The sequence below is a fragment of the Notothenia rossii genome (genome assembly GCF_949606895.1).
Source record: "Notothenia rossii genome assembly, chromosome: 7".
In the NCBI taxonomy this organism is placed as follows: Eukaryota; Metazoa; Chordata; class Actinopteri; order Perciformes; family Nototheniidae; genus Notothenia; species Notothenia rossii.
In genome coordinates this window covers 52,261,515-52,287,423 of record NC_136905.1, presented here as the reverse complement: position 1 = coordinate 52,287,423, position 25,909 = coordinate 52,261,515, and the positions used below count along the sequence as shown (strand labels likewise).

Below are 25,909 nucleotides of genomic sequence, written 5' to 3'. Positions count from 1 at the left end.
AGGATGATGACAGGGGAGAGGGATGCTGCTTTAGCCGTGTGCAGTTCCTCAGAGACAGCAAGGAGAGCAGTTTCTGTTGAGTGACCTGCCTTGAAACCAGACTGGTGCGGATCCAGAAGGTTGTTCTGATGGAGATAACAGGAGAGTTGTTTAAAGACAGCGCGTTCAAGTGTTTTAGACAGGAACGGGAGGAGAGAGACAGGCCTGTAGTTTATAACATCAGACGGGTTGAGAGTGGGTTTCTTTAGGAGAGGGTTTACTCTTGCCTCCTTGAGACTGTTTGGAAAGTGACCAGAAGTTAGAGAAGTGTTGATGAAATGGGTGAGAAACTGTAGAATATCAGGAGCGATAGTCTGAAGGAGGTTTGAGCGGATAGGGTCCAGAGAACAGGTGGTGACGGGCAGAGGTAACGAGGGTAAGAACCTCACTTGGAGAGAGAGGGGAAAAGGGGGTTAGTGTGTGGGTGAAAGGTGGGTCTGGTGACCCAGCAGTGAGTAAAGGTGAGTCAGAAAAAGAAGAGCGAATATCATCAACCTTTTTTTCAAAGTGGTTAACAAAGTCGCTTGACAGAAGGGAGGAGGGGGATGGGGCTTTGGGAGGGTCCAAGAGGGTGGAGAAGATAGAAAATAGTTTTTTGGGATTGGAATAGGAAGATTGGATCTTATCTTGAAAGAAAGTGCTTTTTGCCTGAGAGATGGAAGCAGAGAAAGAGGAGAGGAGAGCCTGATGGGTTAGGAGGTCGTCATGGTGTTTGGATTTCCACCATTTCCGCTCTGCTGCCCTAAGGATGGTTCTATTAGCACGCAGTGCGTCATTTAGCCAGGGAGCAGGAGGGGACTGACGAGCCTGCCGAGATGTGAGAGGACAGAGAGAGTCCAGAGAGGATGAGAGAGTAGAGAGGAGAGTTTCTGCAGCAGAGTTTGGAGGCAGGAGTTGGAACGAATCAGAGGAAGGGAGGTCTGAGAGCACCGATGGGGCAAAGGTAGAGGGGGAGAGGGAACGAAGGTTACGGCCGACAGGTGCAGGATGAGAAGAGATTAGTTTGTTATGTTTGGAAAGGGGTAGAGAGAGAGAAATGAAGAAGTGATCGGATGTCTGGGGCTGGTTTACAGAGAGGTTAGAAGTAGTGCAGTTCCTTGACAATATGAGATCAAAGACATTGCCAGCTTTATGAGTTGGTGGGGATGGAGACAGTGAGAAAGCAAAGGTGGTTAACAGAGATGTTAGTTCGTCTATCTTCCCTGCCTGGAGGTTGAAGTCTCCGAGAAGTACAGCGGGAGGGCCAGTTTCAGGGATGTGTGAGAGGAGATTATCTAATTCCTCCAAGAAGTCCCCCAAGGCGCCTGGTGGACGGTAGAGAACAACAATGGTTAATTGTATAGGATGGGTTACTGTGACGGCATGGAATTCAAAGGTGGAAGGAGTGAAGTTAGGTAGCTTGAAGAGGGAAAGGCTCCATTTGGGAGAGAGCAGGAGACCAGTGCCACCTCCTCTGCCAGTGGGTCTGGGTGTATGGGAGAAGGAATATGCTGTGGAGAGAACTGCTGGGGTGGATGTGTTGGATGGATAAATCCAGGTCTCCGTGAGAGCAAGGAAATCCAGAGACTGCAGGGAAGCATAGCCAGAAATGAAGTCAGCCTTAGGAACAGCTGACTGGCAGTTCCACGGCCCCCCTGAAACGAGATGTTGGATCTCAGTGGAGCATGTGGGATAGACAAGAGCAGGCCGGTTATATCGATTAGGAGATACACGGGGCCAGTGATAATTGCGAGAGGACACATAAACAGGAATGGAGAAAATACACATGATTATATTATGAGGGGCTAAGAAACCAAAGAGAATTGAATAAAACAAAAGAAAACACCAGCGATACTTAGCTCAATCAAAGTAGGATTTGCCTCCTCTTTGCCTCCCTCGTGAATCCAACAGGACTCCAATGTCTTTGTCAGTCTTGCTCCCACAGGACTCCAATGTCTTTGTCAGTCTTCGTCTGGCTGAAGCTGAAGCTGAAGCTCCAGGAAAGAGCCACCTAAGATGGACACCTGATTGCTGAGTTCTCACAGCTGTGGGGGCACATCCCTCTAATTAGTTCACTTTCTTCAGCTGGTGGGCGACAGCAGAGTGTTCCTGCCTATTGTAATGCAGGGTTGAGGCGCGTGACCCACTGAGACCTGTGTTACAGGTTGAGTTGAGCAGATCTGAGATTTAAAATCTCTCAGAAATTGCCGTTTTAGCTACAATAACTACAGAACAATTATACAGAGTAGAATAAATGAAACAGAGAAGTCTATTTAAACAAGAATATAACTTACAGTGATTGCTGAGTCAGTAGGTAGTGTCCTCACCGGCTCAAGATGCACACTATATACTGGGCCTGCGTGCGCATTCAGGTAGGCCCGCCCCGGGGCCGGCTACGTTTATAGATTTCTCAGTAGGTGAACGCTTGCATAGTGAGGTCAAGGGTAGTACCCATAGAGTCCAGTAGAGGGCTCCGCCTGTGCTTATATAACTAGGGTTACAATATGTAACCCGTCGTTATGATCCCGCAGAATATCCTTTATATAGCAGATGTGCTCAACACAGCTCAACATGTTCAGTTTTAGCACCAGTTCTGCTACCTAGACAGTTGTTTAGGTCCCTCTCAGCACTCTGTGAACTTCTGATTTGAGGTTTGGTCATCAGTTACCTGTTTGATGTTGCCATCCTTGTCACGGTACAGTGTGTAAAGCTGATAGACTTTTCCATTCTGAACAAAATCTTCAGCCTCGTCCCAGAGCAGATTCTTCTTGGGGTTATTCTCACTTTTCTTCACTTCATTTTCATTTACGGCCTGTAGAGGAGGACAAGTCCCAGGCTGTTAGTTAAGATTGCAAAGTGTGGTCATAAGCTCTGCTAAGTGCAAGTCTCATTTGTTTAATGCAAAGATGTTGTGACACCAGAGTAACTTATTCAGCTGTGTGTTATCTTTTAACAAAACGTGTCTGTTTTCAACTGCTAAAACAAGGAAGCCATGGAATCAGCCCATGGCTTGCTCATTCTTACAAATGAATAGAGTAACCACTTATTTATTGCAATTCTTGGTATATGATTTTGTGTTTTCATACATATTCCGGATATTATGTCTGTGTTTAATACTACAAAGCACTTATTGTATCATAGTAAAGATACTTCCATCCTCTAAGCTTATACGCATTTTAGCAAAATAACAGAGTATTTGTGTCTGAATATTTTGAGAAACAAAAGCTGTGGTGTTATGATGAAGGCATTATTTAATAGAATATCATTATTCTTCGTAATAGAAACTGCAAGCCCTATAGTCTGTTATTCAGTCATCTGATTGAACCATTGTCTATACACATATTCATTTCACCACCTCCGCCTACGTATCTAATGTCTATATGCAAACCCTTGTGTTGCATTTTGCCTTCCAGGGGGTAGCCTGCGAGTACAACAGGCTACCGTTTGGCTACTCCCTATCCCCAAGCACATTCTGCAAATGTGTGGCCACAGTGCTTCAGCTGAACACCAGGATAGAACAAGATTTTTGATTTTTAAAACAAATTTTATTTGCATTTGTTTTAACACCCACCCTGCAAAAGAGTCGGAACAAACCTAATACATCACACAATCAAATAAATAAATAAACAGATTTTCATGACTACCAAATAAATATCATTTGAAAACACGATTTGAAAGCGTTTTACCCATTTCAAAATATCCTCTTTTACACACTTTAAAAACAAAAACTACACCTATCCTTTAAAACGTCAATATTAGAAAGTCATTCTCCCCCAGTGAGCACAAAACCTGCCCAACAGCCCACACATCCAGAAACCCCTGCAGATGATTGATCAGCGTATAGTACGCATGCTCCACCCTCAGACAGAGCACTGCATCTGTCCATCCCACTCCAGCAAGTTGGTTCTTGCTTTTCAAGATTGCTAATTTTGCATTAGCAAACAAGACATTTATCAATAGTAGGGTTTCCTTCTTTTTCAGGATGTATTTGGGGTCATTGACAAAAAGTGGTATGGAGAACACCTCCCCGAACCCTTCCACCCACCCCGCTAAACATTTTTTAAGACCAGCCAATCTGGGACAGGACACCACTAAATGCTCCAATGTTTCTGCCATAAAACAGAACGGACAGCCCCCCCTTGTGCCTGGGTCAAAATGAGCTCTGTATTTATTAGTGGCTATTGCACCGTGTATAATTCTCCATTGGATGTCAGCCATCAAATTTATACAGGATCCACCCGCCGCCCTGAGGGGAAAAGCCCAAGCCAAACACATCCATCCACCTCTACTCTCTGATGCCTGCGAGATAACTGAGGTTTAGCACCTTTACGCAGCTAAGATATAGCTTCTTTCCATTGCAGGAGCTGAACTTTCCAGGTGTTAGAGTCCCCAGTGATAGCAGGACACCATCCTCCTCTCTCCATTCCCCTACCGCAGGACCCACACTTAAGGCAGGAAAGACATACTCATTTCCCTTTCTCCACTGGTCAGCCAGATCTGCATCCAGAGCAAAAGTCTGGTGGGATGGCGACAGCGACTACCACACCTCATCTAAGTTCTCCAAAACTCGGGTTGATCGAATGCCCGTCACCTCAGCCAGTTTCTCTGTGGAGACCCCCGTGAAATGGCCAAGTGTTACCACTCTCGCTTCAATGAACGCATTTTTTAGGGAGCTGAAGAGAAAAAGGTTCCAGAAAGAAAACCAGTGTCAAACAGCCACATCCCAGGCCGGGGGTCAGGTGGTCTGGTAAAACTCAGAATCTTCCAGGAATTGATGACTGCGCAGTAAAAAGGTGCAAGTCCAGTTATCTTGTACGCAGGGGCCTTCAGCAGAAACAGGTGTTTATCAAAACCAAAGCCCCCTGCCCTCCAGAGCAACAGCCGGGCCATAGCCAGCCAGCAGGGAGAGGCACCATACAGCAGCCGCGGAGCTGCCTGCAGTCTAAAAGCAGCAGTCCTTGCAGTAATGTGCACAAGGCCCTGAAACCCCCTCCGCCACGGGTAGGTACAGGACCGATGCTGGCACCCAGTGATGACCCGACCAGAAGAAATCCACGAGGAGCCGCTGCAGTTGTTTCATGAGGCCCGGCGGTGGGGTTAACACCTGGAGTCTGTGCCACAGAGACGAGGCAACCAGATTGTTGGCTACAAGAACTCTTCCCCTGTAGGACAGCTGGGGTAGCAGCCATTTCCATTTGGCTAATATAGCTTGCACTTTTCCCAGCAATCCCTCCCAGTTCTGTGCAACCATGTCCTCAGACCCCAACCAAACTCCCAGGACCTTTAAACCCTTGTTTCCCCAGCTGAGGTTACCAGGAAGACCGGGCCTATTTCCTAGACCCCACTGACCTACCAAAACTGCCTCACTCTTCTCCCAATTAACTTTGGCTGAAGCAGCCTTCCTATACAAAGCTAAACTGTCCTGTAGTTCCTGGATATCTCGCTGACCCTGAACAAAGGCACTGACATCCTGAGCTGACTCTGGCAGACACAGGCCCCTCAGCCGGTTTCTAAGTCTGCACAAAAGGGGCTCAATGGCAATACTGTATAATAGGCCTGAGATAGGGCAGCCATGCCTGATCCCCCTTTTAACTGGTACAGTGCCCTCCCCCCACCTTCACAACACAACATGCATCACTGTAAAAACACTTCACCCAGGACGAAAAATGCTCCCCAACACCAAAAGCCTGCAAAGTGGCAGCCAGAAAAGTGTGATCCACACCAGAGTTCCCGTTAGAATATTTTTTCGCCGGTCAACATGTCCGTTAAAGTTTAAATCTTTCGGACAAAATGAGAAAAGTGCCGGTCAAAGGTCTTCTTTGTTATTTATTGTGCTTTAAAACAAATTGATATGATTCGATATAAAACAAACTAATTACAGTAGATTAACTAATCAAAAGTGTACAGTAACTTATAATAACACGGGAATAATAAACGGAGCACTCTCTCCCTCTCCTGGCAGCCCGTCATTATCATGCAGCTCGCGGATCAGTAATGAGGAGAGATGTAACGATACCAAAAACTCACGGTACGATAATATCGCGATAAAAAGTCCACGGTACGATATTTATCGCGATATTGAAAAATAAAGGAAAAAAATGTGAATTATTATTTTTTCTTTATTAAATAATTAGGGCTGTCAAGTTAACGCGTTAATAACGCAAAAAAAAATAACGCCACTAATTATTTTAACGCGATTAACGCATGTGTATTTTTTGTCCTCGGCCGCCCCGTAGTTTCAGAGCGCATCGAGTTTACCGACAGCTGCGCCGAGCGCTTGACTTTATGCAGATAGCCAGACAGCGGGACATTGTGGGAAAAGTCAGCCCATCAGCATGGATACAACACAACATGATTGCAGCGTCCAGGCAGCTCCCGTTCGAGCATATGCCTTGAGTTGCACAACACACACACACACACACACACACACACACACACACACACACACACACACACACACACACACACACACACACACACACACACACACACACACACACACACACACACACACACACACACACACACACACACACACACACACACACACACACACACACACACACACACACACACACACACACACACAGTATTATTGTATGAGAGAGGTTCCAGATTGAATTGAGGCGAATATTTGTAATGTTCAGAGGTTGTTGTGTTTAATATTCATGAGAATATTTGTCATTGTTCAAGTGATAATAAACAATTGCATAAAGCATATTTGTCCACTCATATGTTGATAAGAGTATTACAAACTTGAAAAATATTCCTCTAAGGTACATTTAGAACAGATAAAAAATGTGCGATTAATTTGCGATTAATCGCGATTAACTATGGAAAATCATGCGATTAATCGCGATTAAATATTTTAATCGACTGACAGCCCTATAAATAATACATCTGATTTGTACAGTATTTTAGTAGGATAGTAGTATTTTAAAGTGTCAACAAAATAATAATCAGACCCTGCTATAGAATAAATCAAGTTTCACTTTAGTTTTTCAAGTAACTCAACTCTAACTCACTAACTCACTCAGGATCATCAAGGTTATCTTTTAGGAATATGAGCATGTCCACATTTCCAGGTAGAAGCTGGGATGTTTGGGCGTTTACAATATCCCCTGCTTTGGAAAAAACTCTCTTGCTTGGTACTGATGTTGCTGGGACAGAGAGATATGCTTTGGCCCCGGGTGACAGCAGTGGGTCAAACTGTGCAGTGGTGGAGAGCACCACTTCAAAAAAAATACAGTTTTTGCCAAGAAGGTGAGGCTTATTCACAGGGCGAGATATAAATATACTGTTGGTACTTGTCAATGTCTCTGGGTATGTACATGTAGCCCTGTAAATACGATGTCCTTTTGTATTATCTGTTGTTTTATGTTCATGTTGTAACCTACTTGCTGCCATGTTGGACAGGTCTCCCTTGAAAAAGAGATTGATGATCTCAATGGGACCATCTGGTTAAATAAAGGTTTTAAATCTTTTTTTAATAAAAATTAATATATATATATTTTTTAAATAAAAAAAATCGTGGTATATTTTGTAAGTCTCACGACGGTATTGAGACATCTATTTATCGCGATATTGCGATATATTGTTACATCCCTAGTAATGAGTGACCCGAGAGTAAAACTAAACATATCAATAACTAGTTACGGTAGTTTGAGAGGTAATTCAAATAGCTACGTGTGATAATTGAGGCTTTATTTGAAGTATTAAAATAACTTGTTTATAGCAGAAAGTTCAATAAGGCGTATTTCTCGTATATTCCTTTTAAATGTCCCATTTTTGAAAGTCCTGTTGCAATTTCCAGATATTAAAAGAGGCCCCCTGAGTCTCTCTGTTAATTATAAATAGACTGTGCAATTAACAGGGGAATTCCCAGATACATTTTCCTCAGATAATGCAGTTAAAATCTTGTTAAAGTGAATGATTTATTTCCTGCAAAGGCTCATACAGAGGCCTGGAGACCAGGGTCCTTTTGTTCTCATTAATAAATGTATTCATTATTGCTGTTGCTATAGGAAACAGTCGGTCTGTGTTAGTTAACTACATCCTATGACTGTCATGGGACGATGACGTTTGGACCTATAACAAGTGTCGCTTTCATAGAGAATATGTGTGTTTATTACTGTGGTCATACGTCCTGTATAATCATTGATCAACTATTCCTGTGTTTGGGTTTTATTGATTTCTCTGTTTTATTCAGTCATGTTGTGAGTACTGATTTGCTAAAACATTGTGGAGGAATTAGCTTAAACATGTTTTATTACTCTGTATGAAGAAAGAGCAGATGTGGATGACAGGAGACGGTGTGGGGGAGGAGACTTAAAGATTTCCAGCATGTCAAAATATCAGAGGAGTCTACCTATCTTGAATATATGTGTGTGTTTAATTACTTTGTATCAAGAATAGCAGTAATGTTTTCCTCAGTATTGTGGATATTAAGGTAACTCACATGTGATATTTGTATAATCCAACTATATCTTAAAAGATGCCAAGAGTAGGTGAAACGAAATGTGCTTTAACAACCGAGGGGGGAGGATAGGAGAAACTCTATGCAGAAGTGCGTGCGCAGGCGGCAAGAATGCGAGACAACGGACACCAGATGTGTTTATTTTGCCTCAAATCTAAGAGACTCTTGTTCCGGGTTGCTTCGGCTGCCTCGCGCTGATTGGCTACACACGCCATCGTGTTTGTCTCTACCAATGCATGACCCCCCCGGAAGGAGCATCCACACAATTCCTCCTGTCTGTTTTTGTATGTAAGCCTGTGTTTTCTTCGGCCCACTCTCTCTCTTCCTCCTGCTGCTAAAATGGTAAGTCCTCTCCCAGCGAGAGGAACCAGAGCCGGAGTAATCCGGATTACTTTGTGATTGTGTTGTATTGTATCTTTTACCATTAAAGCAGATTATTATTTAACCCTTATCCTGGTTGCTTTGAGTTTTCCTTCTTTTAAAACAAACTCATAGAGGAACGGCGCGGAGCAGAGGTTCTGCCCCAACATATTCGAACCTGAAGTGTGTGTTTTGTTCCGCTCACCACTGCATGTGATCATGCAGAGCTGCGTGTCGACTCGTCAGCAGCAGCTGATCTCTATCTCCCGTCAGATTAGACTTCACTCGCATTTATCTCCATATCAATCAGATCTAGCTAGTTCTAGCGAATGATATGACTACCTGCTTATTAAAAGACACCTAAACAATAAGTGTCGCTATGCAACCGGGTGAGGCCGCAAAGTATAGCGCAGCATTATGCATTTGTTTAAATGCCCACCGGAACCCCGAGGCATTACCAACAGATCAACGCACAATCAACCCAGACAGGACATCTCTTTCTCCATATTAAGTGTTAGACATTAGAATTGACTATTCTTGTCTGTCACATAGCCTGCTCTTTTGTCTGTCACATAAGTGGCGCAAGTTGTGCGGTATTGCGCTAAGCGTAAATTATTTTGAACAGACACTTTGACCGGAGAGATTTAGATTTGCCGGTCTTCAGCATATTTGACCGGTGGTAGTCCGGTAATTAACGGCTAACGGGAACTCAGATCCACACGATCAAACGCCTTCTCCTGGTCAATATAAATAATACCAACATTTATATTATACAGTTTGCAAACGTCCAAAGTGTCTCTCATCAAAAACAAATTTTCCACAATTGATCTGCCAGGGATGCAATATGTCTGATCAGTACAGACAAGAAGTTCGATAAAACACTTCAGTCTGTTGGCTAAAACCTTTGACAGTATCTTATAGTCCGTACATAAGAGAGCCACAGGTCTCCAATTCTTCAGCAGGGTTAGATCTCCTTTCTTAGGCAACAGTGAAATCACTGCACGCCTACAGGAAGCTGGAAGAGTCCCTTTCCCAAAGGACTCCATCAATACGTCTAGCAAGTCATGTCCTAAAATACTACAGAAATGTTTAAAAAAGTCTGCAGGTAAACCGTCTATGCCCGGAGCCTTGCCGGAGGCCATCGGTTTCACCGCAGAGGTCAGTTCCTCCAGCGTAATTTCAGAGCCCAGGGTCTCACTTTCGGCTGGACTCAGCTGTGGAAGACCCTGACGAAGTTCATCAGTAGCTTCCACGTCACAACCTTCGGCTTTGAACAGGTCCGTGTAGAAGGACACTTCATGCCTCCTCATCCCAGCAGGTTCAGAGGTTACCTGTCCATCGGGGAGACGCAGACATACCATCTGCTTCCTTTGGCCCACAGACCTCTCCAGGTTGAAGAAAAAGGTGGTTGGTACATCAATGTCTCTCATGGAAGTAAAACGGGCTCTGATCAGAGCTCCCTTGGCTTTCTCCTGAAGAAAACAGTTAAGCTGTTGTTGTTTTAGGAGGGACTGTTCTATATTTCGAGCAGACACACTCTCTAACTCTCTGACCTCCTTCTCTAACTGCTCTATAGCTCTCCTAGTGTTTGCATTGGAGTAGGCTGTATACTGTTGGCAGAACACTCTAATCTGAGCCTTTCCTACCTCCCACCACTGACTCAGGGAGGGAAAAGACTCTTTCTTTGATTTCCAGTTGATCCAAAACAGTTTAAAATTCTCACAGAAAATCAAATCTTGTAACATTTTAACATTAAACTGCCAGAACGATCTAGGTTTCTCGTTGTTGGATTAAACCAAATTTAAAGAAACTAGCTGATGATCTGTAAAACCAACAGGTTGGATGTGACAGTTCACTGCACGAGTATTAAAAGAAGCACACATGTAAAATCTGTCTAGCCTGGCTGCACTTGGCTGCACCATCTAGCATTCTCATCCAGGTGTATTGTTTAACAGAGGGGTGTTTCATCCTCCACACATCCACTAAGTCAGCCTCTCTTATCACCTGTGACAGTAAAAGGGACGACTGAGGATGAGGCTCCCGTCCTATTCTGTCTAAAGTGACATTAGTGCAAACATTCCAGCCCCCCCCCCCCCCCCCCCCCCCCCCCCCCCCCCAGTATAACACACTCCCCCTGTACACTAGTGTCTAGCTTGTCTTTTAATAACTGAAACACAGATACACGTGCAGGGCCCTGATTGGGTGCATAAACATTAATAGAAGTGAAAATGAACTCTAACAGTTCCACTTTCACCATCAAGGCTCTACCTGCCACTATCTCTGTGCTGGATAGAATCTTAACATTTAGAGAGGGGGAGAAAAAAACAGCTACTCCAGCACTAAGGTTTGAGCCATGACTGAGTACATACTGACCCCCCACCACATTCCAGTCCGTCTCATTCAGGCTATCACTGTGCGTTTCCTGCAGAAATATTGCATCTAATTTTTTCTGATTAAAGACTTCTAACACTAAAGCTCTTTTCTGTGCACTTCTACCCCCGTTAATGTTTAAAGAAGCAACCCTTAAAGCCTGCATTAGAGGAAGGAGATAGAGAAAAAGAACAGACAGGTACACACAGCAGAGAGGAGACACCCAGTGCTGCATGATCATGTTGAAATTATTTAGACCTTTTCAGTTTCCTCCCTCTTTTGCTTCCTTTCGTAACTTTTTTCATAGTAGTTACATGCTTCCTGAGACGATAGCGTTTCTTTTCATCCAGCAGGTCTAACCCTACAACTTTCTGAAGATTGCTCACTGTATGAAGAAACTTGTTAGTGTCAGGGGAAAAGTCTCTCACTTCCACTGCCTTGCCAAAAGACCTAGGCGGCGCGTGAGGCTCAGGTTTGGGAAGGCTAAATAGCTTTTTTTACCTGACACTGCCCGCCTCCGGCGTCTATAGAAAAGAGATCAACTCAGTGAAAGCACCAGTAGCGTGGCGTGGGGGAAAAAATAGGGGAAGCCAATAATACGTACTTTCTTTTGGGTAGGGGGTGTGGTGGTCAATGTAATAACGTAATCAGATGAGTGATTACAGCACCCGGTATCATTTTACACACATTTGTATCATACAGATGCAGGACTTACACACGCCTGTTATCTAACCGACAGGTCCGCACGCAGTCTCCAGCCGAAACTCTAATAAGCATTCATTCACAAACTAAATCAGGAGACCTTTAACGTTTTACGTCCGATTCGCTCCTTTTTTCCTTGCTGTACACAGCTCCAGTTTGGTCATCAGTCATTAGTCATCAGATTGTATTTGTTGTTGCTGCTGCAGCGGAAGTTTCGTACAATTATTTTTGATTAAATACTCCAAATCTTCACCCTCCATAATTGCACTTGGTTCAGTTTGCTACTTTATAACGGCGGTGAGAGTGGTGCAGTGACGCTATCTATCTTCTATCGATTAGATTTATGATTCGAAAATTATAAAAGTAGGTAGACATGTGGATATTATCCGAATGAACAAAACGTGCATTTATCTAACAGGTTCATTTTCGACTGACCTTATTTCGAGCTATTTTCCAAAATCCTATGGAGAAATCCCATTGCTTTTTTGTAGAGGGGAACCGAGCGCGGCTTACTTCCGGGTTTTAGGACGCGTCACTAAGTTGATGCGATTTGATTGGATTGTGAGGCAAGGGAAGCCAGCTGCCTCCAGCTGCCTCTGGCTTCCCTTGGCATGGCCCTGACTAATCACAGGTTGGCAGGGGCATGACGTAAGTCTTGTCTGATTGGTCAATCCCTCCATTTTTTTTCACCAAGGGTAGCCAATTTCGGCTGGCCTCCTCTCGCAACAGAAAGTGCAATCTACTGTTTTACCATAACATCTAGAGGGGCGCTGTTTCACTCTTTGTAAAATACTCAATGAGAATGGGGGAGAGACGGGCCGGCAGCAACACACAACAAAGAATTTCCGAAACTAAACGAAGTGTTTTTATTTATTTATTCAAATGATAACTACAATCCGAAAACACAGGGGAAGCCTGGCTTCCCTTGGCCTCCAGGAGAAAACGCCACTGGAAAGCACCGCCTGCTGACCAATCAGAGCTCAGTGTGCGGAGTTTAAATCTATCAAGTCATATTACAGGATAAAGGGAATACAGTTTAAACTGCCGTATGCAGAGAAGACGCCGACGTGTCGCACTTATCATTCATATCACGTCATCAATCAGATCATCGATCATATAATATCATATCATTTCCTTATCTGAGTCAGCTTTTCGAGCCGTATCTGGCCGTGCAACACTTAACTGTATGCAGAAGTATTATTTTAAGCAACACATTAGGTTGACGAAGCACTCAACTCAAATGTAGGCCTAATTAAAGTCAGATCCACTCGTGTCTTAGGTGGGGCAGTGATATCATAAAACTGTTACGCTTTCAAACACTCGCTAGTTTATTTATTTTTTAACCAGTTGTTCTATATTCACCTTGCAGGTGCAACTATGTGGCTTGTATCCTGGATTATATGTTTAAGTCATGGATGTTTAAAATTCATATTTGTCTAATATTAGTTTACTTTTCATTAATGAATTATGACACTGCGTTGTCAGTAGCTTGTCCCTGTTTGTGATTGGTCAAATTTAGCTAACCCCGCCCCTTTCACGTGAACGCGCTCTCAGCTGGAGAGAGAAGCCCTGGCTTGATTTACGGAGTTGATAACCAGCGTAGTAGGACCGCTTAGCGAGATCTCTCGGGTTAGTTAAGATAACTCAAACATATTTAGGGTCTGTTGAACTGGCTTCATAGTACAGGGCACAAGTGGCTGCATAGCAGCGCTAATGTGAAAGACACAAACATTATGTTTTTATTTTACCAGGATGCAGTGACAACAATATTTGGGAAGGCTTACCCCTACACACGGTGGCGTGCGTTGTCGCTTGCCGGCGGGGGGGTGCTGAAACTCGACCAACAACCAATCACATGAATCTCCCGCCCCAGACACACAAGCACGCGGTTTGATTGGCTAGAGCTTGTACTTGCATATGATTCGATTGGCTGACGCCTCCGTCGAGGTGTCAAAAGTAGAACATTGCTCTACCTTTGCAGCGAGCACCATGAGAGAAGCTACTGAGCGTTCTGAGAGAGACTATCTGCAACTGAAACATAGTCAGAATCCCCCTCACCGTCTGTGTCCATGTCCATCTCTGTGACCTCATTATTGTCTGCAGCCTGTTGAAGCTCTTTTTGCCGCCCAGAGCCAGACGGCAGCTCCTGCTGTGTGCCAACAGCCTCCACCTGTCCCGCAGCCCCGGTCCTCACCTGTCCTGCTCATCTCCCACCCGTTTACCTGTTTCCACATGTTTTCCTCTCACTCTCACCACACTCTCTACAGTCCCTGTTTTATCTCTCACGATATTCATCCCTGCTTCATCCGCAGCCCCCGGGGACCCGGCGGGTGCAGCAGCAGCCCCCGCGACACCGGGTTCCGCGGCCGCGGACCCAGCTACCCCAGGCTCGGCCGCCCCGGCTGCCCCAGCGGCCCTGGCCACCCCAGCGGCCTCGGCTGCCCCGGCGGCCCCGGGCTCGGCTGCACCGGAATCGACCGCCCCGGGCCCAACCGCACCCGGCGGAGCGGCGTGCCGACCGTCTCTGTGGACATGCAACACATTTGTGACCCGATTCCCCACACTCAAAACACTTTACGTTCCATGAGCTTGCATAAAGCATATAAAAACCCTCTTCGTGCCTCACCCGGAAGGACACATCTAGTGTCTGAGTGGGACTGTTACAGCCGCTGCCTTCCTGGGGCTGTTAAGGCTGTTAAACCTGTTTGTGTGTGTGTGTGTGTACACATGAGCTGCGCAGTTCCTCCGACATCCCGCCCTCGCAACATCCGAAGAGGTGATTGGATGAGACGTCATCCAATCCCCGCCCCTTCCGGCACATCTCCCGGGGGACGAGTACAAAGGCCGCGGACTGTCATCACTCTGGAGGCTCTGTTGAGGAACAGACGCCTCTCGCTATTTGCTCGTCGTTCTGTGTTTAACTTGTGTGGACCTTGTATTAGAAGTATTGTTGTGATTAGATGTGCTTAGATTAGTTATGCTTAGATTAGTTAGTATTGTTTGACTGTTGTCCTAGCTGTGTTTTCTTACAGCCTTCCTTTCCTAGTTGTACCACTTTTACAGTGAGGTTTTGTTTCCTTTATTTAGTGTGTGAGTATTTAGTTTCCCTGTAGCCTATGCGCTTAGACTCACTGTTTAGAGTCCTCCCTTATTTTGGTTGCCCATTTAAACTTGCGCCCTTGTAGCCACTTTTGTTTGTTATGTAACCCGGTGTTTGTGGCAATTTGTTTGTTTCAGGCTGCTTGCCTGCCATTTTGTTGACCAGCTGTTTAAAATAAACCACTTACAATTATACCAATTCCAATCTGGTCGTGTCGTTTCCCTTTGGTTCCCCTTGCCTAATAGGGAACGTAACAGGGACACGTCAGAAACATGAAAACCTGTCTCCGTAGAGATTGGACATGTTTTAGCTTTTCATCCTTACACCCCAGAGCAACAGTGCGGAGATTACTGGCAAACTTTCCAGCGCCTCATTCGGGATGGACGTAGTGTAGCGTAGGTCTTATCCCTGAACGAATAAATTAAATAAATGTCATTCTAGACACAGAAACCGAGGGATAGCCCAGTGACCTAGCTACTGAATTTTACAAAGGAAAAATAATCATCAATCAATTCACTTTCAACATAAAATGTCTGTATTTTTTTTTAACTCCAAATAATAGATCAGTACAGTACATCAAACAAACAAACTCATGTCACAGACCATTTGCCAGATAAACTTAACTCCAATACATACACAAACAAATAACTGAAGTTAACTCACAAAACATCAATAAATCATGGGGATTGACTGTGAGTGAGTGTTTTTCAGGGGATAAGGATGTGTGAAAGTAACGCTGTAAAGTTCAGTTTGTCCAGTCCTCTGTGTGTGTGTGTGTGTGTGTGTGTGTGTGTGTGTGTGTGTGTGTGTGTGTGTGTGTGTGTGTGTGTGTGTGTGTGTGTGTGTGTGTGTGTGTGTGTGTGTGTGTGTGTGTGTGGATGTAGAGTGTTAGAGGAGGAGAAATGATATTGGTGTAGTGAGAACCAATTATCTGAGGGTGACAGGCCAGAATAGCTCACTGGAATGCAGGGTTAACTTGGAAGGGGAAAGTTGAATGTTTCCCCAACAGCTCCTGGGTTCAGAGGCAAAAACTCCCCAAAAATTGCCTGATTCAGCTGATGAAGTCCTTAAGAATCCACCTTTCTCCTTGTTCGATTCCGACTTCCTCTTGCTTCTTTCTCCCTCCTTCGAATGACATGCTGTCCTCCTTTTAACAGCACACAGGTGCCAATCATTCTCTTGATTGGTTTCCTCCAGCTTCTCTCAGGGGTGCTTGATTAGCCACTCCCCTTTTTCTCAGGGAATCTGTAGGGGTGTTTATTTTCTCCCTGTCCTGCTACAGTAGGAACGCCAGACACAGTGATCCGCGTGGACGGTGTCGCCAGCGGTGAAACTTGAATATATTCCTTGTTTAGCATTAATCCGCTCTCTATAGACAAGTTTACGCGCCAAAACACGGGTAGCGCCATGACACTACACAAATGCACTTCATTTCCGCCGGAAGTCTTTTGCACAGCGTCTGTCGGTGTAAACCGATGTAAACAGTCAGACGGGCACTGGTGTAAACACAGCGATTTCGATGCTAACAGTGATGCTAGCTTGGGAACACGATTCTACTTCTTTGACTGGAGATGGCGTTACTCTCCCCCACCCGAATTCAGTGCAAAACTGGGAGGATAACATGACGACGTGGCCCAGCATAAAACCAAAATAAACTGCCTTATTTAGGTCATGCCCACAGGAGCCAACAGTTGTCTGTTGTTTACATAATGCACAATTTACATGATCTCTTTATGCTGTGCAATATATCATATGTGCCTGTACTGTTTGAGTGAAAATAAAGTTTGATGTAATTTCATTTCATTATTGCACTGTTATTGCATTATTGCATTTCATATGTTCCTTAGAGTGCTACAATTTCTTTTAACACAGTTCATCATTCATATTAAGCTCATACTGTACATAAATAACACTGAATTAATTAATTGTTGAGAGGAAACTAAAGAAATGGCTTCAACAAGAAAGATCACATGTTTAATCCTAACAGGTATTACAAATTAAAATATAAAAGCAGCCCACACAATTACATCACTATGAAAATATTCATATATAATATTAAAAAATACAATGCATGCAGTATTTGTTGTGTTTATCTGTATTTAATGAACAACATGGCTGGGTGCTGGGTGCTGGTTTGTGGTCGTAGCACTCTCTATCTAACCACTCGTTCAGGTGCTTTCTCGAGTGATTGCAACCAACTACCGCACACGTAGTTCCCGAACCACTTTTCTTCATGTTGTAATTGTTATATCCTCTTTGTCTCTGCGATATCAGTGCTTTGTCGGCACAACGGAGCTAGCTAGCAAAACAAACCCAGTCCGCCAAAACGGAAGTGCATTGCATCGAAGGGAGGAGTTCAGGATGTAGAGCGGAAACGGCTCAATAACTTGTGTATAGAGAACCGCAGTGACACGTCCTAAAAAAGTAAACTCCTTCCGGGTCCTTCGTCAAAAACCAATGCAATTTCTCCATAGGATTTTGGAAAAAAGCTTGAAATAAGGTCTGTGGTTGACACACATTTAAGAGAGGGATCACGTTTTGTTCAGCCGGATAATCTCCACATGTCAACCCTACTTTTATAATTTTTGAATCTTAAATCTAGTCGCCAGAAGCAAAATGCTAACGTCATGCTATAAATTAACTACAAGCTAGTACAGCAGCAGGGTCGCACGACTTCAACGTCATACCAACTTGAGATCGTTTCAACTGACTTGCACTGAAACTGCACTTTGAACACTTTAAATATGTTATTAAAATTTTAAACTGTATACCACCTTTATCTAGGCCCTTTTTGTTTTGTTTTATGTATACATGTAACACTGTGGGAAACGATATTTCGATATTTCTGGATGTATAACACATGTCGAATTTTTGACAATAAAGCTGAATTTGACTTTCGCGTGCTTGCATATTTTGACAAAGCTTTTCATTTTAGCCACACTGAATTTAACTAGATGTCATGGCTGTGTCAATTACCAGTCTGATATTGTTTTACAAAGATGACAAGAAGAGTGTAGATAGAGGAGAGAACCACTACAAGTCAGGATACGTTACAGTGCAGCCTAGATTAAGGTGTGCTTACCGGTGTTGTCAGGGCTAGCATGAGGGCCAAGGTTTATAGTGTCGATGAGTAGTGATAGCAAGAGTACCGTTAACCTAGAGTTCATTTATTCACATTGGTGACATTAATTCCCATCAACAAATCCATTTTATGTGTCACATGAAATCTTTATTACAAATATTACACACTAGAAAACACAGAAATATTCATGAAATAAACATACAGTAGGCTATAAACAATTAAAGGGATAATTGGCAAGGCATTACAAATGTAAATATTGTAGAGACCCTGATAGGATGCTGAGGGTGTCACTCAGGCCTCCCCCATATCTCTGCCAATCACAGAGCTGCACAGTGATGCTGGTCTAGGTGCGGGTCTGTGGTTGGGGGAGCAGACGGGGGAGGGCGGGGAAGTTGTGACGTAGTCTTGGTTATAAATGTGTGTGTGTGTGAGAGTTTAGTAAAGTGTGTGAGGTTGAACCCGCAAGCTATACCTGTACCTGTGATCATCTAAGAAAATAAGAGTTATTAAAGCCTACTAACTTGAAGCCGGTTTCCGACTCCATCTGTTAACGTTACATTGGTGTCAGAAGTGACTTTTCGAACGGAGGACGTCTATCCTGACGGGAGTTCGTAACTGCGTCACGGAGCTAGCCGGTAAGCTAGCGGAGATGGAAAAGTTCAGTAAGATGGGAGTGAAGCAGGAAAGTAGTGATGGAGAGGAAGAAGGAGCATGCGGGTGGTCGAAGGACATGAGTGGGGAGTTTGTGAAGACACGAGAGGCGAGAGAGCGCCTGAGGGAGTCAGCGGTGATGATGGCTAGAGACGCAGGATGTAAACAACAATGGCGGCGCCCATCAACCGGTAGCAGCCGCAGCGTCCGTGAAGACACCCAAGTACTCGGGTAAGGCTGACTGGGAGGCTTTCCATGCCCAATTTGAACTGCTTGCACATGCCGTGGGGTGGTCAGTAGAGACTAAAGCACTACAGCTAGCTTTGTGCCTCACGGATGAGGCTCTGTCATGTCTTCTGCTGCTTAGCCCTGAGGACAGACACAGCTACGAGGCGTTAGCGGGGGCTTTGAAAAGGCGGTTTGGACAGTGTTTCCCGCCAGAGCTGCTCCGAAATGAATTGAGTAACCGCTGTAGGAAGTGTGGGGAGACGCTGCGTGCGCTGGCTAATGATGTGGAGAGCCTGACGCGGCGGGCGTACGCACACATGCCGCCCGGAGGGCAGAGTGAGCTGGCACGTGATCAGTTCATCAGGGCTCTCCTTCCTGTGGACTTGAGGGTCGAGGTACAGCTGAAGCATCCACAGTCCTTGCAGGCGGCCTTGGATATGGCTGTGGAGAGAGAGGATGTGTGGAGTGTAGCTGCGAGGAGCAACAGAGGGCCGTTACCACCGGCTTTGAGGAGCTGCAGAGAGGAGGAGAAGCCTGCATGGGTTACCGAGATGACGGAAATGATAAGGGCTGTTTCTTTGCAGCCAACACGCGGAACGAGTACCAGGGTGTGCTGGGGGTGTGGTCAGCCGGGACATTTGGCCAGAGACTGCCCCAAGGCACGCCGGACCCAGGGAAACGACGGGGGGTCCGCATAAAGGGGAAGATGCGGAGCCAAGCCCAAAAACTCCTCAACCAAACCACCGTTTTATTGTCATCAACACAGACATCAGAGGAAGGAGCCCGGCAGCACAGCCGGGGGAGCCAGACGCTACGCCTTCCTGAAGAAGATGACGGCACAGGCTTGGAGCCTGTCGTTGCGGTGGGCTGTGCTGGTGGTGGGGATTCCTCTTATGTCCCTGTCACTGTGGAAGGGGTGCCCTGCACTGCTTTGGTGGACACAGGCTCTACATTAATCCTAGTGCAGTGGTTCTCAAAGTGGGGGGCGCGCCCCCCCTGGTGGGCGCAGAGGCATGCCAGGGGGGGCGCGAGAGACCAGGAGGAAAAATGGTTATAAAAAAAAATAAAAAAAGATAAAAATAAAAAATAAAATAAAAATCATAATTTGAAAAATTATTGATTCGAAAATAATATGATGCAGTACAGTACTATTACGTCTGGGTCTCTGTTTCATTAAAGCTCGGCTCTGTGTGTGTGTGTGGAACGAGCCATTTTGTGTGCGCGTGAGAGAGAGAGAGAGCGCACCGGTACTGGAGATCGTTGTTGTTAGCTTCTGGTGCTAGCGAGCTACGCTAACGGATATAAGGAGTTTTTTCAACAACAAAGTGGAGGAGAGTCCTCTCCTGTCAGACTGAGAGCTAAAGGACTCTCTCAGTGTTATCTCAGTGGGTCTCAAATGTTTTGGTCACCATTAATGTAAATAATTATTTCCGAGGCACACGTTCATATGATCATTATAGTTATAAAAAAATAAGAGAATAAATGAAAAACAGGTATGAAATACTATATGACAGTAAAACAAGAATAAAGTTTAAAAGGGTGATTTGTAAAATATCCATCAAGAAAAAGTAAATCTGTTTACATTTCTGTTTCATATGGGTGTTGAGAGATGTATCCATAGATCTCTTCCTTTCGCTCTCAAAGTGCACCAGATTGATGCTTTTAACTTCAATATTTAAAAATAAATCTTCCCGGGGAAGCTTGCCCCCGGACCCCCCTATGTGACGTCCACACATCACCTATAAAAATAGCACTTTATCCCTGCTTACACCTATATGCCGTGAGCTGAATATTGAGCCTTCATTGTAACAGTCGCGGGTACGTTGTGTATTTGCGTGGGGATTGTTGCAGTAGAAAATTCCACTGTAGCGACCGGTACATTAATGGGAAACCCTAAATGTTTGAGCACCCTCTATGAAACGTCAAGCTACCCCACAGCACCCCCAAAATAAATCTCTGGCGGCGCCACTGAGCCTGATTATTCATTTTGGGGGGGCCCGACTTTTTTTTTTCTCCAAAGGGGGGGCCTGACAGAAAAAGTTTGAGAACCACTGCCCTAGTGAGACCAGATGTGTTGCCCAGTGGGACTATGTTGGAGCCGAGAGCGGTGCGTCTCCGCACAGTCACAGGAGCTAGCCGGTAAGCTAGCGGAGATGGAAAAGTTCAGCAAGATGGGAGTGAAGCAGGAAAGTAGTGATGAAGAGCAAGAAGGAGCATGCGGGTGGTCGAAGGACATGAGTGGGGAGTTTATGAAAGGAAGAGGCATGCTGACTGTGTCGGTGGGGGGAGTTGAAGTGCAGCACCCCGTGTGGATAGCGGAGGTACAGGACCCGTGTATTCTGGGTCTGGACTTTTTGAGGGCGTCTGGCTGCCATCTGGATTTTCTAGCAGGCACAGTGAGTTTCCATGGGGGGCCGGTGATCACTATGACCCTTTTCCACGTCCCTGCTGAACCTGCGGGGAGACCCCCTACACACACTGTGAGTACTCTAGGAACGGAGGAAAATCCTCCCTCCTCTCCCGTATCCACGGTGACGCCCACTCAGGACAAGTCCGCACCGGTCACCCCCGGACTGTGCCACACGATCGCAGCCCCCCCTCAGTTACCCCAGACTGGGGTGGAAGAGGCTCAGTCTGCAGTATTGGAGGTGTGGAGGAAGAACTGTGGCGGCCTAAATCCAGAGCAGCAAGAGCAATTGTGGCAGCTGCTGCAAGAGTTCCAGGGCAGTTTCGCCATGAAGGAGGAGGAGATGGGCCGAATGCATCTGGTAGAACACGAGATTGATACGGGGGACGCGCGTCCCATCAAGTGTCGCCCGCGCCGACTTCCCCTAGCTCGTCAGCAGGCGTGCGACGAGGCAGTGCAAAGCATGCTGACATCATTGAGCCCTCCGACAGCCCGTGGGCCGTTCCGGTAGTCATGGTCCCGAAGAAGACAGGTGGCTGGCGGCTGTGCCCAGACTACAGACCGGGAAACGGGGTCACTAAGAAGGATTCATACCCCCTTCCCCGCATCAATGAGTCTCTGGACCTGGTCACAGGGTTGTCTTGGTTCTCTTCCTTGGACCTCCGCAGTGGGTATTAACAAGTTCCTCTGGCCCCAGAGGCTAGACCAAAAACGGCTTTCTGTACCGGCCGGGGACTATGGCAGTTCAAGGTCCTCAGTTTTGGGCTTTGTAATGCCCCGGCCACTTTTTAGAGGTTGATGGACAGGGTGCTGTCGGAGATTCCCCGCCAGCAGTGCTTGTTTTACCTGGACGACATCTTGGTGCATGGCAGCTCGTTTGAGGCGGCCCTGGGATCTCTACGAGTGGTGCTGGAAAGGATCAGAGCCGCTGGTTTGAAGCTACATCCAGATAAGTGTCATTTCTTCTTTTCCTTGGCCAAAAAGTGGGGGGTGAGGGCATCGGTACCCTGCAAGAGAAAGTGCAGGCGGTCGCGGACTGGCCAAATCCTCGCAACCACAAACAGCTGAAGAGCTTCCTGGGCCTGGCTTCGTACTACAGGAAGTTTGTACGGGGTTTTTCTTGCACTGCTGCACCCCTGTTCCAGCTGTTGCAGAAGGACAGGGATTTCCTGTGGTCTGAGCAATGTCAAGCAGCGTTTGACAGCCTTCGGCGTGCCTTGAGTGAGTCCCCGGTTCTCGCCCCAGCCAGCCCCAGTCTTCCGTTCACCCTGGACACGGACGCTAGCTGTGTGGGTGTAGGTGGAGTGCTCTCCCAAACTACATCAGAGGGGGAGCGGGTGGTGGCATACTTCAGCCGGGCGTTCAACAAAGCAGAGCGACGATACTGTGTCACTCACAGGGAACTTTTGGCAGTGGTGCTGTCCATCAGGCACTTTAAATACTACCTGTGTGGTCAGGCGTTCACGGTGAGGACGGATCACTCTGCATTACAGTGGCTCATGACGTTCAAAGAGCCCGAAGGGCAGGTCGACAGGTGGATAGAAGAGCTCCAAGCTTTCGACTTCAGGGTGGGGCACCGGGCTGGGGTGCGCCACACAAATGCGGATGCTCTCTCCCGTCGCCCGTGTGCTGCTGGCGGATGCCACTACTGCGAGAGGAGAGACACTCGTGAGAAGGAGCTGCTGGAGGAGGGCGTCGTCTGTGCGGCAGCGAGGCCAGTGTCTGCCGGGAGCTCCTGTCAGTGGACGGGGCAGAGTGGAAGCAACAGCAGGAGCATGACGCCGTTCTACAGCCTGTACTGCATTGGGTCGAGTCGCAGCAGCGGCCACCGTGGGAGGAAGTGGCCGTGCTCTCTAAAGCTACCAAGGGGCTGTGGTCGCTGTTTGAGGCTCTACGCATGTGTCAGGGCGTGCTACAGCGGGCGTGGAAGGAGCCAGCAACGGGGGAGAAGATGTGGCAAGTGGTGGTCCGGAGGGGTCTGCAAGAGGCCGTACTCAAGGCCATATATGGAACGGCAGGTTATGGGCACTTTGGCAGGGCTGCTACTGGGGGGCAGTGCCGGAGGGATGTCGAAGACTTCTGTCGCCGCTGTGACCCGTGTATGGCTCGGAAGGGTCCCCCTGGGCGTTCCCATGCTCCACTGCAACAGTTTCCCCTGGGGGCCCCGATGGAGAGAGTAGTGGTTGATGTGGTGGGTCCTCTACCTTTGCTCTCAGGAATTGTCTTGTCTTCTCTCCCCCGAGCCAGAAGAAGAACACTACAGCTTGGAAACACTTACTGTTCCTTAAATGATCAAATATGTTGGGCATCAGGGACCTGAGGCAATTGTGGCACGCATGGCATTGTCTGAGGAGCGACAGAGGGCAATTCAGGTGGCTACCACTGGTCAGCGAACCAACCCAAACTGGCATTTGTTCAGGAAAGGAAGGTTGACTGCCAGCAACTTTGGAGCTGTCCTGAGGTCAAAGCGTGTGACTGCTTCCCTTATTGCCAGGGTGCTAGGGCAACAACAGGCCCTTGATGGTGTTTCGTCTGTACAGTGGGGGACTATGAATGAATGAATGTAAGGGCGTCAGGGCATTCACCACTGCAACCCAGATGCAGGTCCATGAGTCAGGTTTGTGGCTCTCCCAATCAGGATTGTTGGGGGCATCTCCAGATGGTCTGGTAGGGTCTTCCGCTGTGCTGGAGGTAAAGTGTCCCTACGGAGCCAGGGAAATGACAATTAGTGAAGCATTGCAAATCAAGGGCTTCTGTGTCAGTAAGGAAGGAGAAACATTCAGCCTGCGTGAGGAACATCCTTACTGGCACCAAGTGCAAGGTCAGCTTCACCTCACTGCAAGAAAGAAGAAGAAATTGTGAATTGTTTTTAATTTACATTTACTCGCCTTTGCAGTGTTGTGGTTGTTAGAGTGTTAGGTTTCTTGTCAGCTCGTCTGTTGGGAAGATATAAAATATTAGTTTCATGGAAGTCACACCGTCACATATAAGAGCATTAAGACATACAGTACATAGGCTAAAACAAAACATCTAAAGATATAACCTTGCACTTTGATAAGTCTCGTGAACGTTTTCACTATTTTGACATTTTTATAGATCAAAATTGAACTAAAGAAATAAATAGTAGATTAATCCATGTTGAAAATAGGTGTCAGCTGCTACACTAATTATAATAGTTATATTTCTTAATTAATTAAGATAAGATATTACTGTATTGATCCCAATTTGGGAAATGTTTGTGTTGCAGCAGCATAACAAGAAAAACAAAATATAAGTTATTATATATACAAAAGTATGTGAGGGATGGAATATTAAATTGAATATAAATGTAAAATGTACATGTGATTTTACGTCCAAGAAAAGCTATGGAGCAGAGGGTTCTCTGCCAGCCAGAGGTGATTTGTTATGAGTTCAATATGTCAAACTGATTTCCCTGACTACAATCTTTAGTTACATGGTGAAACGTTTTGCTGCTTGTACTAACTAGACTTCTCATATAAGCCACACAGGTTTTAATAGGATTTATTCACCGTGACATGGACAAAAATGTAACGTCAGCTTACCTCATGGCACAAATCCAGGCTCTCCTTTGGAAAACGATAGAACGAGCACATTTCATGCAAAGACCTGTGGCTGCAACCCGGAGCAAAGCAACAAACCATTGCGTAGCTAACTAGTAGCGCTAGCTTTAGCTAACGTTAGCTCAGGAAACAAACTGCCGAGTCAAATTGGAAAACACTGGTAATTAATTATTCTATGATTTGTAAAACTACGGTGTTAAAAACAACAATTTCAAAAATACAGATTCTAATGGTCAGATATAGATATTGTTAACTATGTTCGTTATTCTCGCGTCCAGGAGAGAAGCTTTAAAAATTAGACTAATGGAGCCTCTGGCTTAAGGTTGAAATGGGTACTTTAATTAAAATGGCGCGGTAGTGTTACAAGCAGAATATTGTTCAGGTGAGGAGAGAAAAGCTGCAGCTCCCTCTCGCAATGGCGGCCGTCAAGAAGAGACCACACAAGTCTTCGCACTTCCCGCTTGCTGGCTGTTCGCTCCTCCTCTCTGGGAGCTGTAGTGACGTAGGGGACTCCCCCCTCGTTCTTCTGAGTCCGCTATTGCGTTATACGGAGGATTCCGACATTTTACATTAATTGCTTACTTCCACATGCATTTTCTTCTCATATTCTCTTTCATCACTTTTCATTTAACACATTCTAAACGCTGTAATTCTTACTTTAAAAATACTGGAAATACTTCACGGCATTTTGGTTTCCGGTGAAGTTCCGGATGTTGTCACATGCTACCCACGTCTGTAAAAATAATGTATTCAAATAAACTGTACCTTCATTTAATATTCAGCATGGTAGTATCTCGATATCTATAGTTGTAGTGTTAAATCAGTAGGTTTCGGTTTGCATCACTCCATGTCATTTCGCTACTAAATTCACCTCTTTAGGAAATAGTATATTAGCCACACGCTAAATGCTAACCGGAGATGAAGGATTTTCAGA

General features: G+C 45.7%; 1 protein-coding gene across 1 annotated transcript in view; it reads right to left on the bottom strand.

The window, feature by feature from the left end:
- Window positions 1-25,909, bottom strand: part of ankrd6a (ankyrin repeat domain 6a) — a gene marked incomplete at its 5' end in the record, with an annotated part of 92,170 nt that overhangs the window by 25,157 nt on the left and 41,104 nt on the right. Inside the window, one exon of the mRNA XM_079692802.1 lies at window positions 2,687-2,830. Within this exon, the coding sequence (XP_079548928.1) occupies window positions 2,687-2,830 (144 nt within the window). The remainder of the gene's footprint in view (window positions 1-2,686; window positions 2,831-25,909) is intronic.